Below are 25,565 nucleotides of genomic sequence, written 5' to 3' on the forward strand. Positions count from 1 at the left end.
ATACCCCTTGTTCATCCAACCTAAGTAACTGGTCTTCAGTCTGAGAACTTGAAACACCTAATTTTAAGCAAGTAAGCTGTATTTCGGGTGCCACATATTCTAAAACTTCTCTTGCATGAATACCCCTTGGAGGATTAGACCTTGCAAGACTTGGAACTGCTTCTTCTAGAACTGTCCCTCTCATTACAGCCAGCTATATACCAGAGTAGAGAAAGGGGTTAAAAAGGGAAGATAACAGTTAAAATGGTTTAAATAAATAAATTACTTAAAACACAGTGACCCTAATAATATACAGTCGAACTTGATTATAAAGAGCATGGAAATAACAAGATCACGGCTGTAATGATCAAAAAGGCATAACGATTTTAATTTTCCACATATTCCCATACAATCGTGCACTGTTATAACGAGCATACTACACAGATATACCATACAAATATGCAAACATTCTTAACTGCTTGGGTAGTCAAAAAAACCCAATTCTTGCAATAGACAAAAATGAAAGGGGCGATTTAGCTTTTATGACCAACTGCATCAGATTAGGGCCAGTTTATGACCTAACTTGTCCTTTCATGGACAGGGCTATATAATAATGCATTAGCATTCCACTTGTAATTTCTATGGTTGTGTTACCCTATTTACAGATTGTCTTGTAATTCAGTGAACCATAAATTCATTTCGGGAATCCTAAGAATTTTGGAAATGATAATTGTTTGTATGCAGATCACTTTACTGTCACTTTAAAGTAAAGTCAGTTAGAAACAAACTCTTCCTTCAGAAACATGTCTACTAACAAAAGAAAGTGCCTCTCGATTTGTGAAAAGGTCTAAATTATTCATGAATTACAATGTGGTGCAAAAAATATTGAAGTGTAGAAAAAGTTTTCTTTGTCCTCTTCAACAGTATCAACATTGTGGAAGAATAAATATGTTTACATATCGTCACTGGAAAAAACCATAACCAGAAAAAAAAAAAAAATTAGAAAGTGCAAGGTTACAAAAGTTGCTGAAGCACTGTTTCAATGGTTCACTACACAAAGAAGTGCTGAATTTTAAATAGACAGCCCCATCTTGAAGCTCAAGTGGAAAAATTTGCTAAACAATTTAGAAGCGACAATTTTGTATGTAACAACGGTTGGTTGGATCAATTTAAAAACCAAATACAAGCATATTAATACAAATAATATGTAGATATATACTATTTTTTTTTTCTCTAAAATTTTTTTGATTTTTAAATCTATCTTTTTTCAAGTTATTGAGAATTTAAAAAAATAGGAGGTAGATTTAACTCATCACTGATATAGTGAGTAATGGTTATAATGAGGAAATTTGGTCAGTCCCTTGATACTCGTTATAACCAAGTTCGACTGCATAACACAACTTTCAGTACTTAGGCTGTTATAAATTCAGTTGATGAATTGAGCAGAATTTATATCTATAATATCATCTAGAAATTTCATTCAATTACCATTACAAGATATTATGCAAATAATATCTCGTTGAAATTTTCTTAATCTGAAGAGTTGTTACTTTCTCTTACATGATCATTCAAAATAATCAAGCTCTTTCATTAAATCGGTAGCAAACAGATCTGCTTTAATGAAACCATTTATTTCAGAGAAATTTCCTCATTCTTTTCCAATTCCAAGTAATTTTCAATGTTTTTGATGCCCAAACTTTCTCCAATAGCAGAGTGAGACAGCAACATGGTAACTGCCAATTATGATCAGTTTCATGAATTACTTTTATTGAAATATAAAATTTCTGTTGATCTTACTTTCAAATCAAACAACTGTTGCTTTAACACTGATCTTAAAAAGCCATATCTGATTACACTGGTTTATAAGGTTTTGGTAACATAAAAGAAAACTAATTCATTAAATCAATTCTGTTATGTTAATTCCAAATAGAGAAAGACACCCAAATTTTACAGCAGATCAGAAACACAATAACTGATTTTTGTAACATTCAAAAATAAGCATCGTCTACCGAATGTAAATAGAGGAGCAAAGGGATGACTCGCAATCATCTACTATGAGAACCTGCTATAACAAATTTATGCACTAGTCATCAGTTACCATCTGGGGCTGCTGTGTTTTATTACTATCCTTGTATAACATTTTCTAACAACAAATGTGAAGAAAGAACATCAACATGGCTGCATAAATTCACCAATCATTTTGTTGAATGCACACAACACAACTACAACAAAAACTGATTGTTGAATTTAATTTAAGGATACAGTAAAATCTCGTTAATACAAACTCGTTTTAGTGTATGCTTATGTGCTTCGTTTATATGAAGCACATAAGTTCTTTTTCACCCTGTGAGAAATAAATATTGTCATTTTGTATGTTTAATACAAATATTGGAAGAGCTATCCGATTATTGCCCCTATTATTGCCTCTGGTCACCAGGCTCCCTACTTCCCAAAGGATTGCGCTGACTTGTCAGAAATTTATTTTGTGTAAACAAAAGCAGTTTATGGTAGCCACAACGTCAAGTGCACTCTGAAAACATCTTTCTGAAGGGCGAGTTGTTAAATTAACAAAAGAATAAAAAGTTTTTAAGTTGTTTACATGCGCTCCCTCACTCTCCATGGGAATAAGGTCATTTGCAATTGTTACCACAGTTCAAAGGGTCTTTTGCTACCGTATACAGCAATCTATTTTTTTTGTGCCATTTTATCTGAGCTGATGTCTTTTTTGGAACTTGTGGCTTTAAATTAATTTAAAATATTTTATATTAAATCTTATCTAGCAGCGTTATAGCAACAAAACATAAACGGACGGAGTTAAGCCTGGAAATTAAATTAAAATTATACAAGAACCTGATAGCATGGAACGAATTTATCTACAATAGTGAATTGGGGTCACATTTGCACATCTCCAATCTATGGGTACCTCCCCTGAGTCCAAAGAAGCTCTCAAAATTATGGCTAGGGGTTTGCTTACTTCCTTCTTTGCTTCCTTTAATATAACTGGATAGATCCCATCCAACCCAGGTGCCTTTTCTTGTGTTTATCTCCAACAATTTCTCCTCCACTTTACTCTCAGTTATTACAAGATTATCTAGCTTACTGCCAGAGTTGAATACACCTCTGGCATTCCCCTCGCTGAACATAACTCCTCATGTGTGAATGTCGATGCAAAATATTCATTTAGTTTGTTAGCTACCTGAGCAGGATAATCAACAGTTCAACCATTGATATCCAGTGAACTAATCTGATTCATCCCCTTCCTTCTAGAGTTTACATAAGTAAGAACTCTTTGCTGTTTTTCTTTGCATCCCTTGCCAAGGATCTCTCGTAATCTGCCTTCGCCTGCCTAACCTCCTTTGTAACTTGGTTACAGATCAACTTGTATCTATCATAGGCGTCCGTGTCACGTGTTAATTTGTATGTATCCCATGCATTTTTCTTCTCTGCCATATGCCTCATTAGTTCATCTGACAACCATTTAGGCCTAAACCTTGAACAATATTTCTTAGTTGGTATGTAAAGCCTAGTAGCTTCCACGATAAGTTCTTTGAATGCTTCCCATTTTGAATTTGCTGTTGGCAATATCATCAGTTGATCCCACTGTATAGAATTTAAATACTGTCTCAGACCATCGTAGTCGCATTTACGAAAGCAATAACCCTTCCCTTTACCCCTGATGGTAATTACCTCTTTGAGTAAATCCCACTTCAGCACACTGTGATCACTGCTACCTAGTGGTTCCTTTATCTGCAGATTCTTAATGCATGAAGAATCACTACTGATAATCAAATCAAGAGTATTACTCCCTCTAATTGCCTCCCGAACATGCTGATGTAGAAAACAATCATCCAATAAATCCACAAAAGCCTTGCTATTGTGTGAGTGACCAACCCTCAAATTCCAGTTACTATCTGGGAAATTAAAATCCCCCATTATAAGACTCTGATTTACTGGCCCACTCTATTTCCCTGTACAGTTTCTTATTATACTCATCAGAGTCATTAGACCTATAGCACACTCCTACTCTCGATTTTGATCTCCCAATGCTTATGTCACACCAAACTGACTCGACACTGCGCTTTCCAGCGATGGCGACTGGCTTCACTTCCTTCGATTTTATGTGTTTCTTAACTAATAGCATAACCCCTCCTCCCTTCCTATCCTGTCTATCCTTTCTGTAGACGTTGTACTCCCCAAATTCCAGTTCTGCATTCCTTATATCTGTGTGAAATCACGTCTCTGATATCCCAACAATATCCGCCTTTGATTCTTTGAGCAATACCTCAAATTCATCAAATTTATTTACCAATCTTCTAGCATTGGTGTACACGCAAGTATACATGCACCTGTTCCTATTCTTAGCTACTCTAACACAATCCATGTGTTTACTTGTACCACAATGACTCCCAGCAATCTGTGAAATATCGTACATCTTGTTTTCCAGGCTTCTGCTCATTCCAATAGAGGCAGTGCAAGAATAACTTTCATCTCTGTCAGTGGCTACTGTTAATCTATTAGTCCTTGTATCCCCCCCCAAGCTAGCAGTTTTCCGACCCACCTAACACTGCCTCGATAGATCAGCAAATATTCTTGCACGCTTTCTATTTAAGTGTATCCCATCCCTGTAGAAGCAGTCTCTCCTGTTAACAAGTACAGACCAGGCTGGAAAAAATTCTACCCCTTGAGCCTTGCACAATCTTTCCAGGGCCGAATTTATCGACAAGGCTCTCATCATATACTCCCTCCTATCATGTCTGGCCAGAATTGCAGACACTTTTAAATTCAATCCTAATTCACGGCTTTTTTTTTTTTTCAACAGTGACCTGTACTTGTTAAGTAATTGTGCCGGTCTCCTACTCTTAATATCATTAGTGCCAACGTGTATAACTATATCACCTTTTGTGCCCTTAAAAGATGATATCCGCTCTGTAACATCATCAACCTTTGCCCTGGTAGATATACCCTGGTCCTGTTCCACCTATCCTTTTTACAAAGCATGTTCCCCGTTTCCCTGACAATAGAGTCACCAACTACTAGTTCCTGTGGGACCAGCGCATTCTGCCTTGGGGGTTGCCGCTGTGTTGCGTGATGACCATGTGCAAGCTCTGGAGTTGATGTGGGTAGCTGAGAGCTTGATGGGCCCCTCAATTTAGATCCTTCGAGTCGCCAGATTTCGTTACACTTCTTGCATCGCGCGCACGCAAAGAGATTCCTCATGGCAATATCATGTCCCGTACCCGATTGCTCCACAAACATGATGCAAGCAGTGCATTTTAAAAGGCTGTGATTCATTATGGTACAAGTAAATATATGGGCTGTGTTTGTGTTAGGATAACTAAGAGTAAGAACAGGTGCATGTATACTTGCATGAACACCAACTAGGAGTTTAGTAATAAATTTGATGAATCTGAGTTGCTAGTCAAGACATCAAAAGCAGATATTGTTGGGATATTAGAGACATGGTGTCACTGATATAAGAAATGCAGAATTGGAATATAGGGAGTATAATGTGCACAGAAAGGGTAGACAGGATAGAAAAGGAGGAGGGGTAACACAAAATAAGAAACACAAAATCTAAGAAAGTGCATCCAGCTGACATGGGTGGACAGTGCAATTTTGAGTCAGTTTGATGTGACATAAGCACTGGAAAAGGGAAATTAAGAGTAGGAGTGTGTTATAGAACTAATGATTCTGATGAGTACAATGAACAACAGTACAGAAAAATACAGTGGGCCAGTAAATCAGATTGTATTATAATGGGGGATTTTTAACTGGAACTCGTGGGTTAGTCACTCATAGACTAGCAAGGCTTTTGTGGATTTATTGGATGATTGTTTTCTACAGCAGCATATTCGAGAGGCAACTAGAGGGAGTAATAATCTTGATCTGATTTTCAGCAGTGATTATTCATGCATTAACAATCTGCAGATAAAGGAGCCACTAAGTGGAAGTGATCACGGTGCACTGATGTGGGATTTGCTTAATGATGTAACGACCATCAGGGGTAAAAGGAAGGATTTTTGCTTTCGCAAATGTGACTACAGTGGTCTCAGATAGTTCTTAAATTCTACACTATGGGATCAACTGATGATGTTACCAACAGCAAATTCTAAAATGGTAGGCATTCAACGACTTAATCTGGGAAGCTACTAGGGTTTTCATACTAATTATGAAACACTGTTCAAGGTTTACACCTAAATGAATGTCAGATGAACTAGTGATACTTGTGGCAGAGAAGAAAAATGCATGGGATACATATAAATTATCAGGTGACACAAAAGACTGTGGTAGATGTAAGTCTGTAATCGTCACAAAAGAGGTTAGGCAAGCAAAGGCAGATTATGAGAAATCTTTGGCAAAGGATGAAAAGAGGAACAGCAAAGACTTCTTTACTTGTGTAAACTAGAAGGAAGAGGATGAATCAGATTGGTTCACTTGATATCAATGGTTCAACTGTTGATGATCTTGCTCAGGTAGCTGACTAAATGAGTATTTAGGGTAACTGAATGAGTATTTTACATCTACAATTCACACATGAGGATTGTCTTTAGGGAAGTGGAGGCAAAAAGCTTATCGAACTATAGCAGGAAGCTAAATGATTTTGTAATAACTGAGAGCAAAGTGGAGTAGAAATTGTTTAATTTGAACATAAGAAATGCACATGGAGTGGATGGGATCTATCCAGTTATATTAGAGGACGCAGCAAAGGAAGTAAGCAAACCCTTAGCCATAATCATGAAAGCTTCCTTGGACAGTGGGGAGTCCCCATGGACTGGAGATGTACAGATGTGTCCCCAATTCACAAAGGGTATATTAAGGGGAAAATAATGGAGTCACTGGTTAAAGAAACACTGCAGGATCATCCAGACAAGACTGCAGTTATATTTCAGACACAGCATGGGTTTGTTAAGGGGAAGTCTTGTCTGACAAACCTGACTGGATACTATGATGTGGTCACAAAGGAAATGGATGCAAAAAATAATCTTATATCATATACTTGGATTTCGGAAAGCTTTTGATACTGTTGCACATGGAAGACTACTGTACAAATTAGAGTAGTATGGCATTAAGGGCTAGTTACTGCCATGGATAAAGGGATGGTTGAGTGGAAGAAGACAGAGTGGTAATCAATGGACACTGCTCTTCCTAGACAATGTTACCAGGGTTGGGTGTTGTTTTCTCTATTTACCTTTAAAATGATATTGATTAAGGTATATCAGGGATAACGTCCATGTTAGCAGACAATACAAAAGTTGGCAGGGTTGTTAATGACAGTACACTACTGCAACAGGATCTAGAAAAACTGAGCTGTTAAACTAAGAGGTGGCAACTGAAGTTTAACATTGACACATGTAAAATACTGCATATGGGTAGCAGAAACCCTAGAGTTATGTACCAACTGTGTTGTACTACACTCACGGTAGCGGAGAATGAAAAGGAACTGGGGGCTATTGTGCAGTCAGATATAAAGTTTTCTGAGCAGAATAGACAGGCTGCAAGAGTAGCTCAGTGTCTTGTCAATGATATACAGGAATTTTGCTAGCAGGGATAAAGCAGTGATTGTCCTCTTGTATAAGGCAATGGTCAGGCCACACCTTGAGTACTGCACACAGGTCTGGAGGCCTCATTTTAGGAAGGATATAGAGCTGCTGAAACGAGTACAGAGAAGTGAAATGAGATTGGTGAAAGGAACAAAGGGTTGCTGTTATTAAGAAAGGCTTCAGTTCTGCAACTTGCAGAGTCTGGAGACCAGGCACCTGCGAGGTGATCTGACTGAGGTGTATAACGCCTTGAATGGTTTGAGCTCAATGCTGATGGGATTCTTACTCTTGCCCAAATTACTCACCTGAGGGGGCATAACTTCAAACTGAGTAAAGATAATTGCAGAATATATGTGAGGAAATCTATCTTTAGGCAGGGGGTGGTTGATAGTTGGAACAAACTTCAATCTGTTGTAGTAGAGGTTAACAACTTAAATAAGTTCAAGGCAGAACTAGACAAACATTTTTGAAGGGAATGGATGGGTGAAATGGGAACTTTTTTTTTTTTTTTGGCTGATGCTGTATAAGCTCACTTTATTGCATCATATTTCTCTACTAATGCTAATGTTATTTCTTATACATTTAGAAAAATTAAAATTTTCATGGTGTCAATGCAGCCATAATTCAAGAGGTTGTGTTGCCACCAGCAATGTAACAGTATTAACATTTTCTATAAAGAACAGTTTCCAATTTTTAAAAACTGATATTTCTAGTAATTCATATTGTGGCAGGCACATCACTTTCTTACTCCTATTTGCAAAATATTTCTTCTATGAGTATGAGTGGTGCAAAATGAGAGATTGCCACACTAGAGCAGGATGCGTATGTTTGGACCAGCTGGTTTCTAATAGAGAATAATGGAGAAAAGCTGGAAGGTAGCTAAGACCATTAGTAATATAATAAATGAGTTATTACATATTGAGGTAACCTGAAAATCATTTAATTCTGGAGCTAGGTAATATGGTGACATGAATAATATTTTATAATATTTTAGTAGAAAACTTGGTCAGTTTCATTGTAGCATGTATTTAAATCATTTGAATGTGAAATTTCAATCAGTAAGTTATGGGAAGAGGTTTTCATTGGTAAACATGCAAATACATTCATCATCTGTCAATGTACCCATGAAGCAGAAGAAAATCACAAACCCACATACTATTCTAATAAAACTAAAAACACAAGCACAGAAGTGCAGCAACAAAATGACATAATCAGTCAAACACTACAAATGATTTTTGACGACAAAATGCAGATTAACATTAGCATTAGTAGAGGCATATGATGCAAGAAAACAAGTTTATCATCAGCCAAAAAAAAAAAAACCTTCCCATTTCGCTGATCCATTCATTCCAAATGTTTGTCTAGTTCTGCCTTGAATTTATTTAAGCTGTCAACTTCCAAAATAACAGATGGAAGTTTGTTCCAGCAATCAACTGCCCGCTGGCTAAAGGCAAATTTCCACACATCTATTCCACAGCTGTCTTTCCTCAATTTGAATCTATGCCCCTCAGGTGTAATCTGAGCAAGAGGAAGAATCCCATCAGCACTGTGCCTGCTCAATTCATTCAATGCCTTATACATCTCAATCAGGTCACCTCGCAGGTGCCTCGTCTCCAGAAGTTGCAATTTGCAGAACTTAAGCCTTTCTTTGTAGAGGAGCACGCCTTTGTTCTCCTCACCAGTCTTGTTGTCCTTCTCTGTACTCATTCTAGAAACTCTACATCCTTCCTAAAATGAGGCTCTCAGACCTGTATGCAGTACTCAAGGTGTGACCTGACCATTGCCTTATACAAGGAGATGATCACCTCATCCCTGCTCACAAAATTCCTGTACATCATTAACAAGATTCCATGACCTACTTTAGTAGCCTGTTTGCATTGTTCAGAAAACTTCATATCTAACTGCACAATTACCCCCAGGTCTCTCATTCTCCACTACCCTGAGTGTAACACCATCCAGTGGTACATCTCTCTGGATTTACTGCTACCCATATGAGTACTTTGCATTTGTCAATTTTAAACTTCAGTTGCCAATTCTCAGCCGATCTGCCCAACTTTTCCAGATCCTGTTGCAGCAGCATACTGTCATTAACAACCCTGCCAACCTTTGTATCATCTGTAAACTTGGACATTAAGCTCAATATACCTTCATCAATATCATTGATAAACATACAAAACAACAATGGGCCGAACACTGAACCCTGAGGAACACTACTAATAACATTAGTCCACATTTAGCAGTATCCATTGATTACCACTCTGTCTTCTCCCACTCAACCATCCTTTTATCCATTGTAGCAACTTGCCCTTAATGCCATACTGCTGTAATCTGTACAGTAATCTTCCGAGTTCAACAGTATCAAAAGCTTTCCTGAAGTCCACATATATGATATCAAAATTATTTTTTGCATCCAGTTGCTTTGTGACAAGATTTCCCATTAACAAACCCATGCTATGCCTGAATTATTACTGCTGTCTTGTCTAGATGATCCTGCAATGCTTCTTTAACCAGACTCCATTATTTTCCCTGGAACAGCAATCATGTAATTTAACTTGGAGAGTTTGTGCATAATTTTGTGAATAGACCGTTTTACCTCAACACATCAAATGGTATAGCAGCCGTCCCTGTGAGTCAAAGAATAGCATAAGTATAACCTCTCAATGTTTTCAAAATTCTTAAATTTCTTCAGCCATGATCTGATCTTTTCCTTCTTTTGTGGTAACCATTTTCCTCTAAATAAGCCCACTCATGTTTTTGACATATGCCTGTTTCACGCACTGAATTTCTACTAAAAAGATGTCCTCTGCTTTCAATGGAATTTGAAACTAGAGCTTTCCACTCAACAGAAAAAGTGGTTTTCTGAGTAAACCACAGGGCTCAATGACCACCAAAAAAACAAAATATATTTACCCCAGGACTATTCAATTTCTCTAAATTTCTAGTGCTATTTTAGCAAATAAAGCAAAATTTTAAAGGAAGAAACAATAATAAGATAAATTTACTTAAGGCAATATGCAATTAAGAAAAGTTACTCCAAGAATTTATATGGCTTACCTCACTTGTACGGATGATAAGTCTATATTGGTACTGCGATAAAGTGAATGAATTACTACTATTAGATATGTTGTTGGCAGCACTAAATCCATACTGCTCTACTTTTTCTCTCTTAATACTAATAGCTACCGGTCCCAAGTTCTCATCAACTCCAAACCAGTTCTGATGTTCTATAAATAAAATAATATATTTGCATAATGAAGGCAAAACTATGTATAACTTTGTTTTAAACATAATATACTGCTTGGCTGAAGTACCTTATGATAATACCGAGCCATTGAAAAAGAATTATTTTAAAACTTAATATCTTATGAATCAAATTAAGCAATGATAAGGTTTATTATACTGTAAAATGTTGAAGCTTTACAAAGCTAGCTTGATATATAATGCTGAATACATCTACACATGATCACTAATTGCAGCTATACCAACATATCTCTGATATTTAATGAAGAATTATGGTCACTGCAGCTACAATTGTTTTCTGCTCAAGTACAGCAACCTTTAATATAAAATCATATATAAAAATTTTATGACAAAAACTGAAAATCAGATATACAACAGGTTTTTAAACTTTTTATTTATGCATCTTTATCTTGCAAATTCCTGTCCTTGTGTGACTGTCCTGTAGCATAAATAGAAAATTTATTCATATATATATATATATATATATATATATATACACACACCTAATTCTGTTTTTACACGATAGATACATTCCTGAAAAATACGTGTAAAAAAAGACATTGTATTTATGGAAGAAAAGAAGATTGGTTCCGAATCTAAAAAAATCAGTAAAAATAATTTAAAAAAAAAACACATAAAATATTCATTTTAAGCTTATTAATTTATTTCAACAAAATACACATGTAATAATATGTAATTAAAATGTACTAAAATAAATTTGTATGCATATGAAATGAAAAAAAAAAATCTGTTTTACACATAACAAGATTTTATTCATTTTCACTTTCTGATAATAAACGGCGCATACGTTTGCGTACGACTGGAATATCACTGCCATCACTAAAAATGTTGTGGACATCGTCTTCTTCCTCTATTAATGAAATTCTTTCTGTGATCTCTTCAGCAAAATCAGCACGAGTCTCCTCTGGTGCTGATGTTTCACCGGTTTTACGAACGAATTCAGTTATTAATCGCTGTGTTCGTGTTTTGGTTAGGCCGTTATATAATTCTCTGTAAGAGGCTGTCAACAACTTCAGTTCACGTTGAAACTTCCCAGCGCGTTCCTCATTAGGGTCATGTTTGACAAAATGATTACCTAATTTTCTGGCCAGTTCCAGACCTTCTTTTATTAAATCTGCATTTAGAACAGGATCATTTTCTTCATTATCACTACGTTCTGTGGGATAAGGAGTCCCAAGGACAACCTCTAATATTTCATCTTCGCTTAGGGCTTTGTCGGTTAACAATTCATCAATATCGTCAAATGATAGATCATCGAATCCTTCTCCACCAATTTTGTGTGCCATTGTAATGATGTTGGGAAATTCGGTCATATTAGGGATGATGGGATCTTTGCTTTTTACACATTGTGGCCAAACCGCTTTCCAACACGCATTTAAAGTTGCTGGTTTTAATTCAGTTAACGCTAATCCAACTTGATTGATACAATCCATAATTGAGAATTTCTTCCACACATCAATGACTGTTAGTGTTTCATCATTCAGTTTGTCCAAAACGTGTTGGAATGTTCGTTTTACGTAGTATGTTTTAATTGTCGCAATTATACCTTGGTCTAGCGGTTGTATCAAAGATGTAGTATTAGGTGGCAGAAATAAATTTTGTACGTTTGGGTGTTCCAAGACAGGATGGCCGGGTGCATTGTCAAGAATCAGAAAAACTTTAAATTCGAGACCTTTCAAATTCATATAACGTCTGACTTCTGGGACGAAACATTTGTTGAACCATTCTGTAAAAATAGTAGTGGTCACCCAGGCCTTCTTGTTTGCCATCCAGTGAACAGGCAGTTTATTGATATCTACACCTTTCATTGAACGTGGGTTTAGGGCTCGATTTACCAGCAGTGGTTTCAACATACGATCTCCTGAAGCGTTGGAGGAAAATAATAAGGTCACACGATCCTTAGCTACCTTAAAACCACCAGCAGTTTTCTGTGATTTGGCTACATACGTTCTGTTCGGCATTCGTTTCCAGAAGAAACCAGTTTCATCTGCATTCCACACTTGATCAGGAGTGTATCCTCCATCTTCAATAATTTTTGCAAGTTCCTGCAGGAATACTTTAGCAGCCGATTCATCTGCAGATGCAGTTTCACCTTTAATTTTTATATTATGAAGAGCATTCCTTTTAAGAAACCCTGTCATCCAACCTGTACTCGCAGAAAATTCATACTTTCTGTTTAACTGAGATGAAGTGCTTGGCTCCTTTTCTTTAATCTGTCTGTAAATTCTTAGTGCTGTTTGCTTGATGGCATTTCCATCTACTGGTACTCTTTTTTGTGACTGATCTTCTATCCATATTACCAGGGCCTTTTCCATTTTTTCCTTGGCAATATCTCTTGTATATGATGATGGATTAACACTTACTTTTATTCCAGAACATACCGACTTCCTAATTGCAGCTTCATTTTTCTTAATAATTCTTACGGTAGCTTCATGTACACCAAAATGCTTTCCTACAGACGTAGCCCCTTGTCCAGTGGCAAGACGATCTAAAATTTGAATTTTAAGTTCCAAAGAAATCGCTGTCCTTTTCATTTTGGTAATAGGCGAATTATTCAACATTATATAAGGGCTTCCGGGCTTCCGAAAAATATCTCAGTTATAATTAATAAAAAAAGGTATGAAAATTTTGTAAACTTACAATTTATTGACTATTGGCAAAATTAATAAATTTATGTGCCCAAATTTCACTAAAGATTCTTTCACTTTGAAATAGAGCTTACTACTACATGTCTGCCGAAGATACAATGCACGAATACCGTAGATGTGCACCAAATTCAATAAAAACGTTGATGATTCATAGATACCTAGACGTACACATTGGTAAGCAAAAGCACGCGTTTCAAAACGCATACACTAGCTGTTATCCAATCTATTGGTGCGTGTAATATAGAAATGTTACTAATATGCCACAAATAAAAAAATTTTTCTTAGAATTTAGGCAAAAAAAAAATTCATAGAAATCGTGTTAAATCAAAATGACTTGCATAAAAAGAGAATGAAATATTTATTTTGAATTCGTGTTAAACCAAATTCGTGTATAAAAAGTTCATGCAAAAACAGAATTAGGTGTGTATATATATATATATATATATATATATAAATGGGTATTCAATGTAACCCCTTGAAGGAAATGTTTAATTAAAGAGTTGCATATAAAAAGAGATATATACAGTTGATGAAATAGTTTCAGTGAATGCAAGATTAATAAATCAAGTATGACAAATGCATCTAAAAGTGCAAAGCAGCATTAAAGGATGCAAGAATATATATAAGTTGTATTAATATATTGAATTAAGTATGCATAAATGGATGTGAAAGTTACACAAAGTGCCAGTAACAAAAAGGGTGTGGAAAGTAGAAAAAGAAGTGTAGTAGATTTGTGAAAGGTTAAAGAATGTTAATATTCTAGAGGTTATGATGAATTAAGAATATTAGGAGCTGAATTGCCAAGCCAATATAAAATGAGGGAACTGTAAAGTAAAATTAGTACATCAAAATACTAATAAAATGCAAATAGAACGAAAATAAAAATAAAATGAAAATGATACAGCTGTCATCAGATATGGGGGGAAACATTTTTAGTAAATGGTATAATATAGGTAATGCAAAAATGCTTGATGTCAACTGAAATAAATATTGATACATGATCGGGTATTTCATCAGGGGGACTACACCTGACCATGTATCAGGAACTGCGTTTCTATACTTGTCCACAGTAGTAGAAGAAAAGAGAAAGGCCAAAAAAGCAAGGAAAATGAAATTAGCACTTTTTAATACAGTATGGACAAGGTAGTCCCAACACAGTATAATTTATTTAGGTAAAAATAAGTATCGAGTTGGGATAAAAATGGTTAATATCAATTTGTTTAATATAAATATGTAGAATTTGGTGTAGGATTTAATTTTGTATAGATAGGAAATCAGTGTATTTTAAAAATAGATTTAGAACAAGCAAATGGTATAAGGATGAGGTATTAAATTGAGGATGGGAAAGGGAAAAAGAAGTATTTTAAATAAACACAAAAAATAGCAATAGAAGTAGGAACATTCGTGTCACCCTCGTATTACACTAGTAGTTTAACGAACGGGAAGAACTTTCGAATTAGACAGCAGAAAGATAAAAAGCATAGAAAAGTTATGAAATAACACTAAGCTTGCTGAGATGTTGTGAAGCCCAACCTTATAGTAAGGGCTCTGGCACTGTAAGCATTAGTATAAAAGGGAGCTAATACCAAATGCTTGAATTGAAAGGAAAAATGTGTGTGTCAAAACATGCCGAGAAACGAAACAAAAACAAATTTGTTTTAGATTCATTTCTCGGCATCTAAAACAAATTTGTTTTAAATTCATTTCTCGGCATGTTTCGACACATATTTTTCCTTTCAATAGTCACCTAATGCTTACAATGCCAGAGCCCTTACTATAAGGTTGGGCTTCACAACCTCAGCAAGCTTAGTGTTATTTAATAACTTTTTCTATGCTTTTTATCTTTCTGCTGTCTAATTCTAAAGTTCTTCCCGTTCGTTAAACTATTAGTGTAATACGAGGGTGACATGAACGTTCCTACTATCCTACTTCTATTGCTATTTTTCGTCTTTATTTATTTAAAATACTCCTTTTTCCCTTCCCCATCCTCAATTTAATACCTAACTCTTATACCATTTGCTTGTTCTAAATCTATTTTTAAAATATATTGATTTCCTATCTATACAAAATCCTACACTAAATTCTACATATTTATATTAAACATATTGATATTAACCATTTTTATCCCAACTCGATACTTATTTTTACCTAAATAAATTACAATGCATTAGAAAGTGCTAATTTCATTTTCCTTGATTTTTTTGGCCTTTCTCTTTTATTCTACTACTATGGATAAGTATAGAAATTCAGTTCCTGATATATGGTCAGATGTAGTCCTCTGATGAAATACCTGATCATGTATTAATATTTATTTCAGCTGACATCAGATCGAACATTTTTGCATTACCTATATTAGACCAGTTACTAAAAATGTCCCCCCCCATATCTGATGACAGCTATACCATTTTCTTTTCATTTTATTAGTATTTTGAACTGTATTTCTTAGTTGGTATGAAAAGCCTGGTAGCTTCTTTGATTATTTCCCTGAATGCTTATATCAGTTTACTTTACAGTTCCCCCACTTTATATTGGCTTGGCAATTCAGCCAATAATTTTCTTAATTCATCAACTTCTAGGATATTAACATTCTTTCACCTTTCACAAATCTATTACACTTCTTTTTCTACTTTCCTCATCCTTCTAGTTACTGGCACTTTGTGTAACTTTCACATCCATATGCATACTTAATTCAATATATATATCAATAATATATATTAATTCAATATATATATATATCAATATATCCAGTGACTTCCCTAAAACAAAAATCAAAAATAATGGGTCTGTAATTACTCATATCACCCTTTGCTCCATCTTTTTGAATTGAGGACACATACACATCTCTAGTTCAAAGGAACCTCCACCTGCATCCAATGATACCACCACAATTATGGCTAAGGATTTGCTTACCTCCTTTGCTGCCTTCCTTAACAAAACTGAAGAGATACCATCCACTGCAGGTACCTTTTTATAGTTAATTTCTCTACCACTTTCCTCTCAGTTATCACAAAATGATTTAGCTCCCGGTTAGAGTTGGATAAACTTCTGTGATCCCCTTCCTTAAAGAATTTCTCATGTGTAAATGTAGATGCAAAATACCTATTCAGTTTGTGAGCAAACTGAGCAGGATCATCAACAGTTAAACCCTCAATATCATGTGGACCAATGTGTTTCATCTCCTTCCTTCTAGTGTTTACATACATTAAGAAGTATTTGCTATGCTTCTTTGCGTCTTTTGCCAAAGACCTTATAATCTGCCTTAGCTTGCCTAACCTCCTTTGTGACTAGAACACTTTCTGTATCACCTGATAATTTATATGCATCCCATGCATATATCTTCTGCCATGGATCTCATAAATTCATCTGATATTGGGTTAAGCCTTGAACTGTATTTCTTAGTTGGTATGAAAAGCCTGGTAGCTTCTTTGATTATTTCCCTGAATGCTTCCCATTTAGAATTTTCTGTTGTTAACATCATTAGTTGGTCTACTATATAGAATTTAAAAACTATCTGAGACCACTGTAGTCACCTTTACAAAAGCAAAAACCCTTCCCTTTATTCTTGATAGTAGTTACATCTTTAAGTGAATCCCATGAATACACTCTGATAACTGCCACATAGTGGTCCTTTTGTGTGCAGATTCTTGATATGATTATCAGCAGTGATAATCAGATCAAGACTACTACTCTCTTTTTGCCTCTCTAACATGCTGCTGTAGAAAACATCATCCAATTTATCCACAAAAGTGATTAGTGTGTGAGTGACCTTCCACAAGTTCCAGTCAATATCTGGAAAGTAAAATCCCCATTATAAGACATTCTGATTTACTGGCCATTCTATTTCTCTATACAGTTGTTCATTGCACTCATCAGTCATTCGGCCTATAACACACTGCTACTTTCATTTTTGTTTTCTCAGTGCTTATATCATGCCAAACTGACTCAACATTACACTGGCCACCTGTGCCAACTGGATACACTGCCTTCGATGACTTGACCAGCACTTCTAATTCAGCAAATTTATTTACTATGCTCCTAGCACTTGTGTACATGCAAATATACATAATACCATTGTAAGTACTAATGTTTTCTCTGAAATATTTATAATGTGGAGAACCTGAATTTGACATTTAGTTCACAAAGAAAGTCTAAATTCCGATTTGATTTTCTTTTTTTGATTTGTTTCCCCCTCTCTTTTCTCTTTTTTTGCTACTCGGGCATCCTATAATAAAATTTATTAGCTGCAAAGCTCATAAATAGCTGTCACTGAATACAACCGTCTGCACAATATTAAGTTCTCCAGGTTATTTGGGTTTCTTTTCTTGTCACAATATTCTGTATACTGTGGACCCCCACTTTACTATCAATCACTTTAAGATGGACTCTCCATAAAAAAACACCTTTCACTATACGATATGTAGTAAGTGTGGGACACTGTGATCACGTTTGCAAATTGAATTTTAATTCTATTAAACAAAGCTCAAAAAATAAGAATGAAGAGAAGATTCTGAAAATTTTTGTTTTTTTATACGATTTCAGTGAAGGGGAAACACATTTCACCATAATAACATAAAAACCACAGAATTCCAGTTATCGGTATTATCACAAATGCAATAAAATCGAGTTTACTATCCGTTTATCATAGACTGCACTAGCAGAAAAACCCAATAAACCAGAAATTGCAAATTGTCTTTATTGTTTTACGGTTTATTGTTTTGACCTCCAGAAATGTGCTTAGAAAAATATCACAAATGCGTTCAAAATTGATTCTTATAACCAAACATAGCAACAAACGATGAAAGTGTAGTGCATTTTAATGATTTGAATTGGTTTTTTGAAATTTGACTCTATAAAGCAGCTGATTCTACTAACCAGTGACCACTGGTGCCTACTTATTTCACTTTACGATGGCTTACGATTTCTCCCACCGGATCACGTGGTCCTTTTGCTCAGCCAATAGCGGCGTTTGTAAATGTATTGGGCACGTGTTTTGTTTTTGCATCCTTTAGTTGAAGTGATTTTTTGTGTTGTGCTTACTTTCCATAAATTTACTATATTGGATTCTTGAACATATAACATTGTGTAAACTGATAATACGGCCCCTAAAGAGTGCAGTAAGAAGAAAATTTCAATTAACATTAAACAAGAAATAGTGAAAAAATGATGATGGTGCTAAAATTAGTTCACTGGTGCATGAATATGGTTTTTCCCAGTCAACCATTTCTACCATAGTGAAACAAAACGAAAACCTTAAAAAAAAAGTTAAAGTGAGTGATGAATCTAACACAGTCCAAAAAGGCAGATAACTGATTGTAGAAATGGAAAGGTTTTTGTTGTTGTGGATAAAAGAAAAACAAATGAATTCTGATACAATACATTTGCATACACGCAATTTCCTGGACAATACATTTGCATACACGCAAAGCAGATTTTTGAGTGAAACACCTTCAACTAGTGATATGCAATATGAGGACTTTAAAGCCAGCAATAGTTGGTTCGACTGTTTTAGAAAAAGGTCCGATATTAAAGTGTCATAAGGCATGGAGAGGCTTGCAATGCTGATCAGGAAACAGCTGAAAACTTTAAGGTGGAATTTCAAGAGCTCGTTGAGAAGGAGGGTTACCTTCCTCAACAAGTCTTTAATACAGACGAAACAGACCTCTTTTGGAAGAGAATGCCCAGGCGAATATATATCACAAAAGAAGAGGCTTCGTTGACTGGTCATAAGCTTATGAATGATAGGCTTATTCTGCTATTGGGGTCCAACATCTCTGGTGATTTTAAACTTAAGCCAATGCTGGTTTACCACTCAAAACTCCAAGAGTGTTTACAAGGCACCTCTTCACTGAATGGGTATTTAAAGTGTTTTGTCCTTCAGTCAAAAGTTACTTAGAAAAGAACAAACTTCCTTTAAAGGCACTGTTAATTTTGGATAATGCTCCAGGCCATGATCCTTAACTTGCCCGATCACTGGAGGAGCAATTTGACTTTGTTACTATCAAATTTCTCCCACCCAATACCACCACTCAGCTTCAGCCAATGGATCAGCAAGTGATTGCCAACTTTTAAAAAGTTTACATGAAGAAGATGCTTGCCAAGTGCTTTGAAAAGGCTTCAGGAGACAGAGCCATCACCTTAAAGGAATTCTGGAAGACCAGGTTCAACATCTTAGACTGTGTAAAAATGATTGTTAATTCTTGGAATGAAGTTTCAACTCTGTGCCTCGATGCAGCCTGGAAGAAAGAACTTGTGGCCTTAAGTCATCCGTGATTTTGAAGGATTTGAAGCTGAAAGTGTTACTATCCATTTATAATAGACTGCGCTAACAAAAAAGCCTAATAAACCAGAAAGTGCAAATTGTTTTTATTGTTTTGTGGTAGCGACCTCCAGAAATGTGTTTTAGAAAAATATCAGAAAGGTGTTCAAAATTTATTCTAATAATGGAACATACGATAAAGATGAAATTGTAGTGAAATTTCCATTATAAAAATGACCTTTTAGAGAGATAAATAGCTTAGTAATATAGCGAAATTTTCAACTTCCAAGGACTTGGAACGAATTACAAAAAAACAATGTGTTATTGGGTTCACATTACGATATTTTCACAATACCTCAATTTATTCCTACGGTACGCAAAATACGTTTCCACATTTTTTTTTAAGTTTGCACAGGCCGGCAAAAACTTATGTAAAGTCGAATTTCCATAAATCGAATTCCTGTACTCTGGTATGAAATGTATATATATTTTTTGAGACGCCCTATATATATATATATATATACAGGGTGTTTCAGTTAAACGTTTCAGAACTTCTAAGAGGGGTAGGGTACATCCTGACAACTCGAAATCATATAGCAATGTGGGGTCGGAAATGCTTTCCTGAAGCGGTGTTGTACACAGAAGCACCATAAAAAGAAAAGAGACCGTAAGTGAGAAATCGTTTTAATAATACATGAAAAGAAGCAAAAGGTACATGGATTAAAGTAAGTGTTCGAAGTTTCTTCAACCTCGTATTGCTTTCGCACAGTGGTACCTTGGAAAATGTGCTAAAAATCCCCTTTTTCCTGCTGAAGTGTTGTTTTCTGATGAGGCATCCGTCACAAGGGAAGGAATTTTCAACACGCATAACGACCATATCTGGGCGGTCGAGAACCCGCATGCAATACGACGTCGTGCAGCACAGATTCGATTTTCGGTCAATGTATGGGCCGGTATTATGGGAGATCACCTCATCGGACCTTACCTGTTACCGTGTCGTCTAACCGGACCTATCTACTTGATCTTTCTGCAGCAAGTATTGCCACAACTTTTGAGAGATGAACAGATTTCTGCATCGACGCAACAGACAATGTGGTTCCAACACGATGGAGCCCCTGCCCATTATAGCGGAGATGTTCGTAACTACCTGGATGTCACATTTGGTCAACAGTGGATCGGACATGGTGGTCCCGTGCATTGGCCTGCTCGGTCACCCGACCTATCATGTCTTGATTTTTATTTCTGGGGTCATATGAAATCGCTAGTTTATGACACCCCTGTTGACAATGCTGAGGAGCTGGTTGCAAGAATCGCAGTAGCTGCCGAAGAAATTCGAAATTCGCCTGGAGTATTCCAGAATGTTCGGATGTCCATGCGTCGGAGATGTGAGGCGTGCATTGTAGCCCGTGGAAGAAACTTCGAACACTTACTTTAATCCATGTACCTTTTGCTTCTTTTCATGTATTATTAAAACGATTTCTCACTTACGGTCTCTTTTCTTTATGGTGCTTCTGTGTACAACACCACTTCAGGAAAGCATTTCCGACCCCACATTGCTATATGATTTCGAGTTGTCAGGATGTACCCTACCCCTCTTAGAAGTTCTGAAACGTTTAACTGAAACACCCTGTATAAAAACACCCTGTATTTATGTGATGCACCATAAAGACATCTAAATGTTTTCTTTCATTATTCAATCAACTGTTAAAAAAGACATTAAGAGATTTAAATTCTTACCTTGCTGGTGAAAGAAGTGTCGATAATAGAGAGCACCCATATCAATATTCTCAATACTAATAGATGAACGTTGATATGGACATGGCCGTTGCTTCCATCGTACAGCATTGGCATTCTCAAGAACAGATAACCCACATGCCATTGAAGGTCTATGCATTGCAGGTGGTTCTTTTACCATATCAGCTTTTCCCCTCTGTTTTCTACATGTTATCCTACTTAAACTTATCATTCTTTCTTCTTCTCCACCTAATTCGTTACGAAAAAATGGACAACTGAGAACCATATCATTGTTTCTACCATCACCAGAATCAGCTGGCTCAGGAACAAGGTTTTCGGTACTGCTACTGTTTGCTACCCTGTTTAGTAATGAGGCTGCAGAAGCTCCTGTGGTGGTATTGCGCCTCTTAGACAGTAAACTACGTAATCTTGATGCATAACTAAGGTTAGCAGTGATACTTTGGCAATCGTAATGAGCAAAAGCCTTTTTTCTAAGCTTTTCTTCAAGTCTATTTTCTGCATCTAAAGAATTATCTGAACCTTTGCTACTTGTATCAATAATATCAGAACGTGTGCCTCGAAGCTTCTTAAATAAAGATGTATCACTGCTTAGCACTTTAGTCCTCATTTTACTCTTATCTTTTATTTCCCAAAGTTTGTGGAATTTATTTTTCAGCTTTGGACTTTGCGACTCTTCTAGAGAATCTGATCCATTTGCAAGGGCATTAGATGCATTTTGTGTGGACGGAGTAGGATCAATTTTACCCCTCAAATACTCATGAATTTTTGCTGGGCCAGGACTTCTCTGATCCAAGTTTTCATTTTTATATTCCCTGAGCATAGCAAAAAAACTTTCACCAGTAGTACTGATCATATCAAGTGATGATGCACTTCCATAATCTCGTCTCAAAATTCCAGTTTCAATTTCATCATTGTGGTCCAAATCTAAACTACTGTTGCTACGATAAAGCCCTATTTTAGTCTGAGAATTACTGCAGTGATACGACGAAATATAATTTGCACTGTGTTCGAGAGATCTATTAGCTCTTTCACTATGAGTTCTGTGTGGACGGTCACATCTTCCTTGAGAAGTATGGTTTCCAACAACTGGCATATTACTGTCTTCGCTATAAAAATTTCTTGAATCATAACCAAAATTAGATGTATTCATTATTCCATTAGCACACCCATTTATTTGTGTCATACTTCCACTCTTATGGATAGAGCTGCCCTGTAATGGTGGCCTGGACATCTGAGAATTGCAACTGTTGTAAAATTCCAAAGTTCGAGCTCTCAAAACATCTGAAGTTAACCCATTACTTGATGACCAGCTGCTGTTATCAACAGAGTTGCAGTTATCACCCATTTCGATTCTGTCATATTGTTATCTTTGACATACCGCATGCATAGTCAAAAACAAATTCCCAAGAGCTCCAGTAACACATCCATAATTACTGTCCATGATTCAGGCTTCAAACACTCCTTGTTAACTTCAGCCTTCAAAGGAAATATAAATGAATAAATTAAATTTTGAATTATAAATTCAATTTCAAAAGAATTATTTAAATGTTATTAATATTATGTTACTAACACGCTAAAACTAATACGACCATGAATTTTAAAGCAAAAGAGTATGTGATACAAAGAACAAAGAATTTTTTTTTTTTATTAATTCAAAAATATTGTATTTTGGAAGATTATAATCAAGTTAAAATATGAGGTGAGAGAGACAGATGAGTCGGCTATTGTTAAACGAAACAAGCTTTTTTTTAAAAAAAAGACAATCTGAAGAAAATAAATTCATAAAGAATTAAACAAAAAATGAATATCAAATTTTACCAACAGTAACAGATCTGTATTACTGTATTCACCTTGGAAAAGATAACATACAATTATCACCTCAAAAACACCACATTGTTTAATTAAATTCAATTGTCAGTTTTGAATTCTTTACAGAACTAATCTTACGGTAATTCATGTTGGAGGTTTTTTCGTTCGGTTTCTCATTTTTTCCAGCCATCTTTCAATATATTTTTGTTAGTTTTTATTTCCTAACCAAAATTACTATACATGTTTAGATCAAATTTAATCATTATAAGATTTTGTGGTGTCTGCATACTAGGCTGACCAGTAAGCAGACACAAAAAAATCTTATCAAAATAATCTGCCCAGTATTCAAATCTAAACAAAAAACAGAAACTTGTAAAAAAGTGAGCCAAATTCTTTCACAAGCTTTGCAAAAACCTCCACCATAAAAAGATTTGAGATCAAACAATGATGCCAAGTTCATCATAACCTCAGCCATGAAAAGCAGTGATATAAAAAAGCTGAGCCAAGTTCACTTTAGGCTCAGTCATGAAAAGCAATGAGATGAAAAATTATGTCAAGTTTGCTATTGACTAACCGGTTTAAAAGTTAATCATACAAAGTACTGTATACCAAATTTGAATTTGAAATTTGAAAGTACTTGAATACCAAATTTCAAGTATATAACTTAATCAGAAATATGTTAGAATACCAATGAGCGAGCGAGTGAGTCAGTGAATCAGTCCGACAGACAGCAAAAACTACCATGTTTGAGGATCTACAGAAAGATAGTGGTTCATTCCAGAGAAATGAAATTTGGTATATTTTATCTCAAGAGTCCAGCCTTTCAGAAATCCAAGATTTTAATCTTCTGGCCTTTTCATGTTCAGAGACACAGAGGTGGGAAAACAGGTATTTGTTGGTTTGAGTAAAAGTTGTAGGCAGCTCATTAAGAAATTGGCTAGGTGTGCTGCCGCACACCTCAATATTCTTTTGCGTGATGCAATAGGTGGTTTTTTTTTCCCAAAAATAAATAAATAAATTTTCCAGAAAATTCCAATAATACAGCATCTGAGCCAATAAAAATTCTTTCTCTGCTCCAAACTGGACAGTAAATGTAATGATAGATAGATACAGTTTTTAAGGCATGCAAACTGTACCACAGATACTCATAAATTCTGAGTGTAAGTCATCAACCCTAGTTCTGGGTTGATAACTAAAATGTACTAACCTGTGTATAAATCACTATTAGAAAATGTGCTTTGAAAGCATAACTGACACTGCCCTATTTTTTTATACAGAGCAAATACACTTTCACAGTTTATTGAGAAGTAACCAGTGAACCTACAATCATTTAACATGCACCAATTGTTAGGAAATCTCTGTATCCTGGAGTTTGCAGAGACAAACTGTGTTACGGTGGTGCAACAGAAGTTCCATACACATTTCCGAATCGATCCACCAACTAAGAGCAACATTTACCATTGGGATAAACAATTTGAAGAATTTACAGTTATATAATATTTGTTATGTTATTAGATAATATCATAGATAAATATAAAATAACTAGAGGCACAAAAAAAATTTCAAATTACTTAAAGACTTCTTACGTATTTTTATTTATACATCTAATAATACATATTATCGAAATTCTATAGACCTCTCCTATAATGTATTAAAGTGGCATATTCCAGCCCTCATCACAAAAGAAAGGAAAGCTTGTCTTTCTCTTCAGTTCTACCAAATCAAACTATAAATGAGGAAACAGACTGAGAAAGTTTACCTTCCTGTGAGATTTTGTTAATATAGCGATTAGTACAGGCATAAAACATTTGTAGTTTCATTTTTGACGAAACAAAAGAAAAAAAACTATTCAGCATAATTATGACCAACATCAAATAATTTATCCTTACTTTTGGTTTATATCAGGGGGCAGGCCAAAGAAAATGACCTTGAGGTACATGCAGGCCAAATTTTTTTTTTGGATTTCTCCAATTTTCAGGACTATTGAAATTGAAATGAAAAAAGTATAATGGAAAAATTGTCATAAACAATTTTAAATTATTTATTGTAATATTTATATATGCACGTACATATAATTAATTTTATTAATAAGAAAAATGGAATACAGGCGGGCCTCGATTAACGCGATTAATTCGTCTCGCGAGCGCATCGCGCAAAACGGAAACGCGTTAATCGAATATCATAACCAATAGGAAAAATTATAATTGGTCCTTGACCTTCTGGAATGTCCATAAAGAATTTTAAAAATACCTTTTAAATAACTTTTTAACTGTATACAATGTAAAAGATAATGAAAATAATTATGGAATTAAATAT

General features: G+C 35.4%; 1 protein-coding gene across 8 annotated transcripts in view; it reads right to left on the bottom strand.

Moving 5' to 3' along the window:
* Positions 1–25,565, bottom strand: part of LOC150084664 (signal-induced proliferation-associated 1-like protein 2) — a 585,655-nt gene that overhangs the window by 458,084 nt on the left and 102,006 nt on the right. For 7 of the 8 annotated variants that reach the window (XM_090376537.1, XM_090376543.1, XM_090376536.1 and 4 more), the window contains 3 exons: positions 21,423–22,916; positions 10,575–10,744; positions 5–193 (listed from right to left, as the gene is read on the bottom strand). In XM_090376537.1, the coding sequence (XP_090232663.1) occupies positions 5–193; positions 10,575–10,744; positions 21,423–22,785 (1,722 nt within the window). In that variant the 5' untranslated portion in view covers positions 22,786–22,916. The remainder of the gene's footprint in view (positions 1–4; positions 194–10,574; positions 10,745–21,422; positions 22,917–25,565) is intronic. The other variant, XM_090376544.1, reaches the window with a different exon arrangement.

This window comes from Mastigoproctus giganteus, chromosome 6 (assembly GCF_048544385.1).
Source record: "Mastigoproctus giganteus isolate SK-2022 chromosome 6, ASM4854438v1, whole genome shotgun sequence".
NCBI classification, from domain to species: domain Eukaryota; kingdom Metazoa; phylum Arthropoda; class Arachnida; order Uropygi; family Thelyphonidae; genus Mastigoproctus; species Mastigoproctus giganteus.